Source organism: Priapulus caudatus, unplaced genomic scaffold, assembly GCF_000485595.1.
Source record: "Priapulus caudatus unplaced genomic scaffold, Priapulus_caudatus-5.0.1 Scaffold284, whole genome shotgun sequence".
Lineage (NCBI taxonomy): Eukaryota > Metazoa > Priapulida > Priapulimorpha > Priapulimorphida > Priapulidae > Priapulus > Priapulus caudatus.
Window position 1 is genome coordinate 122,928 of NW_014577345.1, and position 9,561 is coordinate 132,488.

The 9,561-nt window shown below is 47.9% G+C and overlaps 1 protein-coding gene across 1 annotated transcript in view; it reads left to right on the plus strand.

The window, feature by feature from the left end:
- LOC106808526 (trifunctional enzyme subunit beta, mitochondrial-like) overlaps window positions 1-9,561 on the plus strand; it is an 11,711-nt gene that overhangs the window by 658 nt on the left and 1,492 nt on the right. Inside the window, exons 3-10 of the mRNA XM_014811283.1 lie at window positions 4,371-4,535; window positions 5,038-5,105; window positions 5,594-5,681; window positions 6,060-6,247; window positions 7,504-7,567; window positions 7,823-7,933; window positions 8,169-8,267; window positions 8,592-8,674. Of these exons, the coding sequence (XP_014666769.1) occupies window positions 4,371-4,535; window positions 5,038-5,105; window positions 5,594-5,681; window positions 6,060-6,247; window positions 7,504-7,567; window positions 7,823-7,933; window positions 8,169-8,267; window positions 8,592-8,674 (866 nt within the window). The remainder of the gene's footprint in view (window positions 1-4,370; window positions 4,536-5,037; window positions 5,106-5,593; window positions 5,682-6,059; window positions 6,248-7,503; window positions 7,568-7,822; window positions 7,934-8,168; window positions 8,268-8,591; window positions 8,675-9,561) is intronic.

The window sequence follows — 9,561 nt, forward strand, 5'->3', positions numbered from 1 at the left end:
GCCATGGGCCTGAAGCCGAAGGCTTACCTGAGAGACTACGTCTTTGTGTCTCAGGATCCAAAGGATCAGCTTCTTCTCGGGTTTGTGAATGTTTCGTAAGATGTTGTATGTTGAAAGTAACGTCTGTCACTGAGGATGTCTGTACATGTATACGTACAGCGTGCGTTATCGTGATCGGATCCCCCATCAGAAAAAAAATTTAATGGATATTCAGAAATACAGTAATGCTTTGGGCTACGAAAGTCGTGTGGTCCAGAAAAATCGTTCATACGAGTGAATTTACATGTAACTGGAGTCATTATTATATGGCTGTCATATAATGTAGAATATATATGTAATAATAGGTGTGTGTGTGTGATGAGTTATGTGTAGAACTTGTCTTTGTTTGCAGACCTACGTATGCCACGCCCAAAGTGTTGGAAAGAGCTGGACTGAAGATGGGAGATATTGATGTGTTTGAATTCCACGAAGCCTTCGCAGTAAGTGTATTCGTTGGTTTGTTCCTGGAGTGAGGAGTGCATGCATGTGGCTTACACGACGTGCTTGTGCCAATGGTCAGATGCACGTATTGAATAAATATTATTAGGTAACACGAACAGAAGATGGATTTCTTACAGCCCAGCAGCGAGTGTAGGTTCTAGTCGTATAGGCGAGTGTTTTGCCAGTTGCCTTCTTTGTACAGGGGTTTGTTGACAGGCAATGATGGTTGAAGGCGTAGTGTATAATACAGACTGGTTTTGTTGTGTATATAGGTTACGACATACATAAGCGCAACCTTTGTTGCAAGTATTCTCCTAGCAATCTACATCACCTATGTCGCAGTATGCACCTGTGGTTTCGCAACACTACATCTGCACTCGTTCGCAGGGTCAGATCCTCGCTAACCTGAAGGCGATGGATTCAGATTTCTTCGCGCAGACGTTCCTGGGTCGCAGCACACGGGTCGGTGTCCCTGCGATGGAGAAGTTGAACACGTGGGGAGGCTCCCTCTCCATCGGCCACCCATTCGGCGCTACAGGTGCGAATAACCATCAAAACGGCAGCACACTAGAAGTAATGAAGCTTGTTGAATAACTAGCAAAGCAGCACACCAGAAATAATGAAGCTTGTTGAATAACTAGCAAAGCAGCACACCAGCCAGAAATAATGAAGCTTGTTGAATAACTAGCAAAGCAGCACACCAGAAATAATGAAGCTTGTTTAAACTACGTCTAGTCTCCATGGCTGTTACTTTCCTTTGCTGTTGCACGATAGTGAAACTCGTGTGATTGAACGTGTGATGTCTGGGGTAACCATCAAAACAGCAGCTTGTCAGGAGTACAGGAGCAACAAAACTCTAATAAAACTACGTCCCCTGCGTAACCTAACTGCGTTTCCTTGGCTGCTACTTCACTTTGCTGCTGTTGCGTGAGAGGGAAGTTCGTGTGATCGAACGTGACGTGCGTGGGGGTTTTTGCGTGCGCGTTTCGTTTGTTCGAGTGCCGCGTTCGAACAAAGGGGAAGCTGAAATTCGTGTGGCTAACCCCTACGTCGTTTGTCCGGTTCGCACGCGCGGATTCCATCGAGAATTAATTCGGACACGGTCGTACCGAAGTCTGTACGGCTATAAAACGCAACGTCTTGGCGTTTACTGCGTTCGCGCGTGACGGGACAGCGCGTGGGGTATGGATTGAGCGCTGATGACTGTGCGTGTGTTGTTCACAGGTGTCAGGCTGGTGACGACGGCTGCTAACCGGCTAGCGAAGGAGGGAGGCAAGTATGCGTTGGTCGCGGCCTGCGCCGCCGGAGGACAGGTACGTAGATTAGATTAGATTAGATTTTAGATTAGATTTTGAAATTTATTTACGCTTTCAAGTATATTACATTGTTACATATATCACAACAATTTTTTAAATAAATACAGCGAGGGAGGGCGAATTGACTATACAGTCTTCAAGTCAGCCACTCTGCTAACTACAGTTAGTAGTTAAACCATGTATGACAATACGATTGGATAATACAAAAATTATATATGAGCGTTGTTAATTACGTAAACGACGAGGTCACGACGTGGAGGGAAGGTGGGACCCGTTACACGAAACAAAAATAATCTTAAAGTTAGTCTTGACGTTAACTTTTTTTGTCGTAGACGGTTGACAACAGCACAGTTTATTGTATGCAGTGTATAGGGGACCGGTTTGCGAGAAAATGTTAACGTCAAGACTAATTTTCAATACTAATTGTTAATTGTTGAATGTTAAGACTTACCTTTAGGGGAGATGGTAGTAGACCGTAAGTAGAATGCATCTTGTTCTCTTCGCAACGTTTGTCTTATTTATCTTATTTCAGGGTCATGCCATGATCGTCGAACGCTATGGCAAGTAAAGACAATCGCATCAGTCGACAAGTTAGAAAGCGTAACAGCGGCTTCTAACTCGTACCATGATATATTATGAGTATAGCAGAGAGTTCTGTCTCTGGCCTTATGAAGAGTTATGCGTCTGGCGTCTCATCGCGCGCCAGCGGACCACCCACACTGTTCCAGCACCCTGTCTCTCAGAGATGACAACCACGCGTGGAATCAATCCATGGAGCTTTGCGCGTGTTAAATTCTGCATGTATATATTATGTATCGGCATGTCAAACTGGAAGCTTCATTCTGAGGTTGTAACAACGTCGAGTCAAGATATTGAAGAACAGAATCGAGATATTGATGAACGGTTGAGCGCGTTTGTGGTATAGTCGTGCATCATGCTTTGCTATCGCGTTGTATCCACGAGCAAGAGTTTATCAAATGTGCGATTGTGAACGATGTTATGTATGGATGGATATCACTGTCAGTTATGATATGGTGGTTATAATTTTGTTAGAAATATATGGATGGAACGGTGCAGCTTACTAAAATTTTGTTGGCTAATATTTGTTTTAGAGAATTTTTTTTCCACAACATGCGAGAGTTAATTTGGTAGGAATAACTCAATTCTGTATATTTGATACCCTAATATTGACATCTGACAATGACCATTACACTATATATTTTGCTACACAATTGCACAGTTGTATGTAGAATATGAAGTCTTGGGAGAAAAGGGGATTTATTTTATTTCATTGCACCTTTATAAGCTTTATTATGAGCTTGCATTAAACTCATGTTTCAAAATTCCTATTCCAACCAGAACTGAAAAATTGTTCACCAGAACATTTTACCTACCAGTTTGATCATAGCCACAAAATTATTAGATGGCTTTCCATATCAGATCAGTTCAAAATGCGTATGTACTGTAGTTTCTGTCCTAGAATGTGTGTGCATGTAGCTGTGTTTTCTATATAGAGAACAGTCATGAGGGGATAATTGTGAGCAGTTATCTTAAGTCTACTGGCTGTCAGACTATAGTTAGTGAGTAGAGAGATTAGTTAGAGAGTAGTAAGTGCAGTAGCACTGCAGTTATGTCTCTTGTATAAAGGCATAAGTACATGTATGTATAATAATCGATATTTTTCCTCTGCCTGTTATCAATTTTTCTTACTGATAGATTAGTCTCGTGTAGCTCCATCTTTATCTGTAAGGTTTGACTGACAGATCATAGTACACGGAATGCACCTTTGGAGTTTGCACCCTTGACTGCAAATATAGGTGTGATCTGTAGTACCGACGTCACATGACATTTATTGACATAGTAAATTTTTAGTACAAATAAAGTACGTGGCACCTTATTCGGGTCAATGAGGATCTTGTATATTTAATCTATGCATAGGGCATAACCTATATATATATGTGGCAGATAAATCTGCGAAATATACCAAGACCAAATTTTTCGTTTATTAATCGAGCAGGAATTTAAGCTATACAAGTACAACATAAAGTTCTGCATTTTGTTTAAAACCAGGATGTTATGTATTGAGGTTTTTCTGCAGATTCCATCACATCTGCTTTCATTGGTTCATATTTAGCTGCTGATGCTATCTGTAATTAGACACTTTTGGCAGTATTTGGCAGTAATCCATTTAACGTGTCTGTGTATATGTATTTATTTGTCCACGAAGTGAAGCTGCATTCGAACACAAAATTTCCATATCAAAGGCGTTGAACTTGAGAGCAGCTATAGTAGTCGTAGCTAGTATAAACAGTATAAACAACGTCAACGTGATCAATTGATCTAATATTGTCACACCTCTTGTCTACACACAAACACATCACATCCATATATTTTAGTGATTTTCAGTTAAATTTTTATTGATTTTAAACTGCACATTTACAAATATATGGTTGATCGGTGCTGAACACAATATTTTACAGTAAACGAAAAATGGGTTTCCGTGCTATTCAAACTTATTACGGTAATAAAATTCACGTAAACGAGGTCCATACTATAGCGAGCTTCTCTTTGTAGATGGGAAGAAGGGAGGTCGGGCAGCGGGTACGAGGAACGTGGTGCTCGTGGAGGGAGTGCGCACACCGTTCCTCATGTCGGGCACCACCTACAGCTCCCTCATGCCTCACGACCTAGCCCGCATGGCTCTCGCCGGGCTAGCTCAGAAAACCGGCATCGCAAGGGGTGAGTTCTCCTGCGCGTATGAGATTAGAGTAATTTCCGATAACATACATGCTCGCTGAAATATCGTCACGCGCGTTGCTGCACACAGAGTTTTGTTGGGGTCAGCCTCAATGGGTCTGATTTACGCTGAATGGCATTTAGGTCTTTCGTACACCTCTAGACGGTTTTCTCTAATCGATTTGGCACTCATGAATTTGGAAAGTCATGCTGTATTTCTGCCAGCGGTATCTCTACTGCTGCTAAAGGTAAAACTGGTCTGATAACCCGTGTGTAAACAATTGCTGGGAATCTTTCCAGTTTAACTCTACCTAGTTTTTGATGTTTTTCTCTCTTAAAATGAAAAATGTTTGCCTATGTTCTTGAACCCTGTATAAACCAGCAAAGCCATGCTATAGTTCAGCCCCCCTTTATCCGTACTAATGCTAAGTCGTCCGACACATTTCGAAAGGTGTTGGCATCGTTTTCACGCCTCAGGAATGTTTTCCCTATCCCTGTGCTGCAGATGTAGCAGAGTATATCATCATGGGCACTGTCATTCAGGAGGTGAAGACGAGCAACATTGCGAGAGAGGTAAACCCCTCAAGCGTCCCCAAATCGTTTTTCCGTTGACGTCTAACGCACCTCGCTACCGTGCTGCTGCAGATGATGACGTGCTAACGATTCCCCTTTAATTGGAAACTCAAATCGGTCCATAGTCGCGCACTGTACTACGCACTGTAGCAAGTTTTGCTTCTTCTTCCATTTGGTTAGACCTTCATAAAGAAGGCTCTGAAGAAAACCCATTAACTATAGAGTCAAGCGGGCAGTCACGGGTGCAGTGAATAATTAAAAAAAAAAGAATTCTTATTTTGTGAAATAATTTCATCAATAATAAGAAGAACGTGGTACAGTCACGTTAGAGTTATGGATATGTGGGTAGTAATAGGCCTAGCCTAATACATCACCCATGTCTGACGATTTCATGAATCGGTCGATTCTGGCCTTGAATTCGTTGGTCGTGGTTGCTGCGACAACGTGCGGACGTTGTAGTTGTATTGGTTGTGCTCGTGTGTTCGCAGGCAGCTCTGGGAGCCGGCTACTCGGACAAGATACCAGCGCACACGGTCACGATGGCCTGCATCTCCTCTAACCTAGCCATGTCCACCGGTGAGTTTAAACGCACGCATACCTCCACATCGATTACAGAGCGGGGGCAGCGGGAGCTCCTACCGAGAGCTTTCGCTGTTAATTCATGCGCAGCGTTTCTGCTGCGATGAAGCGTAGACGATTGAGGGTAGAGGTAAGCGTGTGTGGGTATGAGTACGCGAGTGCGTGTGGCCTACACCGTCGAGTAGCACCTACGTATATATGCGGGTTTCGGAGTTAATTTACGTGCAGAGTTACCTTACACGTAGTGTTTCTGGCACAGCGATGCTTACGTAAATTAGGCGGGCATATGCGCATTGCGGTAACCGTTCTATAGTGTGGAACTGACCATGTCGTGTCGTGTCGATATCTGACCGTGTTGTGTTGTGTTACCGTCAGCGGCGAGCCTGATAACAAGCGGACAGCACGACGCGATCATCTGTGGCGGGGTGGAGTTCATGTCGGACGTGCCGATCCGTCACAGCAGGAAGATGCGACAGCTGATGCTGCGCTCAACGAAGGCCAAGACCATGGGAGCGAAGCTCGGGCTGGTCGGTCAGCTCAGACCAGCGTTCTTCACGCCAGAGGTATCACGCTCTCTTCCTCCTTCTCCCCTCCTCCTCCCCTCCTCCTCCTTTTCCTCACGGAGGCTCGCGGTGGCGTTGCGACGTCCCAGATGCGATTCGCTGCCCGGCGCGACGCGGATTGTGAAGCGGCGACGTCGGTTGCCGTGAGTTACGCGGCGTTTCTTTCGAATGCGTGCTTCGCTCGTCGACTCGGTTCGTTTGACGCGAGGTATCCGTTCGAGCTTTTGTTTCGCGCGATGGTGTTTTGTTTTGTTGACAGACACCAGCGAGAGACAGAGCAGTGAGCAGTGACAGAGTAGAATGGTCGTGTGCGCGAGCGTACGTTACGGCCGTGTAATGGTATACGCTGTATATTCGGCGGGTTATTTCGCGAATTTCGGCGAACCTTCCCGACCGCGAAAATAACAACACGCGAATATTCGTACAGAATATACGAACAGGGCTCAATTTTACAGTCGTCCGGTCGTCGTGCGACTGGATTTTTTTTTTTTTTGCCCCCCTTTTCCCTCGGCACTAGCAAAATGGGTTCCAGTGGTTAGGTGCAACCTATAAAATTTTAATATTCATAATGCCGCGTTCATTTTACATACGTCAGGGTTGCACAATACGCTTGGCAAACGTACATGTTAGGACGCATTGTCTGGCTTGCCTTTGATAGCAAAGTATAACATTACGTGTTTAACAACAGCAAGTTTCGTGTTAATTTCAATTTTTGCTCATGGCGTGACTTGAACAGTGTTAGTATGTTAGTAGTTAATGCAATGTTATGAAATAAATTTTATGGCACTTTTAAGTACTATTTTATAGCGTCCATTGATCCGCAGCATTATTTGCAGCTACAATATTTTATTATCTTCATCATATATGAGTGAAAACAAATGCGAATGCATGTCTGCTGTCACTGCAATACGTACTAAAAATGTAATGATTAGGCTTTTACTTTACAGCAGCTGAGCATCACGTGAGGCAGAGCGCATGCACCATGTTTAAATAATATCCGGACAACGGCAAACTCTGAGGACAACCCTTTGTCCTGTTGTCCTCCGGACAACGCCAAAAAAAACCTTAAAATTGAGCACCTGCGGAATAACTTAATAATCTCACCGACCGCGAAATTAACGCACTCGCGAAATTGTCCGTCAGGTATGAATTCGCGAAATATCTGTACGCGAAAAATATGGCGTATGCAGTAATTTCTGTACAGCTCATCGTTTCTTAAGATAAGCAGCTGACGCAATCGTTCGTTCGTTGTTCAGCTTCCGCGGGGCGGAGTTTCGACAGCGAGTCGATGGTCACTCGGGGACCGGCCCTGGCGGCGGCGTTAGCGGTCACGCGTGGAAGCAGGACGAGTTGCGTGCGATCGCACCACGCTCGGCCGACAAGCAAGGCAAGCGGGGTTCCCTCTCGATAGACCTCACCGCACCGTGCCAGTACGGGCGGTGTCCTGCTCCGTAGACTACCGTCACCGTGCCAGGTAAGCGGGTCCCTCGATAGACTCACGTCACGTGCAGGTAGCGGGTTTGCCTCTCGATAGACTACACCGTCACGTGCAGTACGCGGGTTCGCTCTCGATAGACTCACGGCACGTGGCCAGGTACGCAGGGGTTCCTCTCCAGAATAGACTCACCGGTCACCGTGCAGTACGCAAGGGGTTCTCTCCGATAGACCTCACGTCGACCGGGCCAGGTACGCGGGTCTCTCCGATAGACTCAACCGGCGGCACGTGCCAGGTACGCGGTTCGACTCTCGATAACTCACGTCACCGTGCCAGGTACGAGGGTCCTCCTCCGATAGACTCATCGTCACCGTGCAGGTACCGGGGTTCCTCTCCGATAGACTGCACCACTCGTGCCAGGTCGCGGGGTTCCTCTCCGATAGACTCACCGTCAGCCGTCAGGTACGGCGGGGTTCTCTCCGATAGACTACCGGCACGTGCAGGAGGGGTTCCTCGCGATAGCTCCGGCTCACGCGGGCGCAGTACGCGGGTTCCTCTCCGTAGACTCACCGGTCACCGTGCCAGGTACGCGGGTTCTCTCCGATAGACCACCGTGCACCGTGCGCAGTGGCGGTTCCTCTCCGATAGACTCACGACCATGCCATAGCGGTTCTCTCCGATAACTTCACCGTCCGTGGCAGGTACGCGGGTTCCTCCTCGATAGATCAAGCGTCAGCGTGCCAGGTACGCGGGTTCCTCTCGATAGACTCACCGGCCCGTGCACAGTACGCGGGTTCTTCCGATAGACCACCGCACGCGAGTAGCAGGGGTTTCCTCTCGCGATTAGACTCACCGGCACCGTGCAGGTACGCGGGGTTCGCTCTAACGATAGACTCACCGCACGTGCAGGTACGGGGTTCCTCTCGATAAGACTCACCGGCAGTGCAGGTACGGCGGGGTTCGCTTCCGATAGACTCACCGTCACCGTGCAGGTACGCGGGTCTCTCGATAACTCACGTCACCGTGCCAAGTACGCGGTTTCCTCCGATAGATCACGCGTCACGTTGCAGGTACGCGGGGTTCCTGCTGCGATAGACTGACCGTACCGGTGCAGGTACGGAGGGGTTCGCTCTCCGAAGTAGACTCACCGTCACCGGCAGGTACGCGGGGTTCCTCTCCGTAAAGCTCACGTCGCGTGCAGTTACGCGGTTCCTCTCCGATAGACTCACTCGTCACCAGTGCAGGTACGCGGGTTCCTCTCGATAGACTCACGTCACCCCCGTGGCGGTACGCGGGTCTCTCGCGATAAGACTCACCGTCACGCGTGCAGTACGGCGGTTCTCTCCGACAGACTCACCGTCACCGTGCCAGGTACGCGGTTCCTCTCGACTAGACCACGGCGTCACCGTGCAGGTACGCGGGTTCCCTCCGATAGACCTCACAGTCACGGGTGGCGACGGGTACGGCCGGGGTTCCTCTCGCGGATAGACCTCACCGTCACCGTGCAGTAGCGGGTTCTCTCGCGATAGACAGCCGTCACCGTGCAGCGGGGTACGCGGTTCCTCTCCGATCGACTCACCGTCCCGTGCAGTACCAGGGTTCCTCTCCGATAGACTCACACGTACCCGTCCAGGTACGGCGGTGGGGTCATCCTCTGCGCGATAAAACTCACCGGCAACCCGTGCCAGGTACCGGGCGGTTCCTCTCAGATAGACTCACCGTCACCCGTCGCAGGTCACGAATCGAGGGTTCCTCTCCGATAGACTCCCTCACCGTGCCCAGGTACGCGGGGTTCCTCTCCGATAGACGTCACCGTCACCCCCGTGCCAGGTGCGGTTCCTGCTCCCGATAGACTAACGTCACCGCGTGCAAAGGTAGC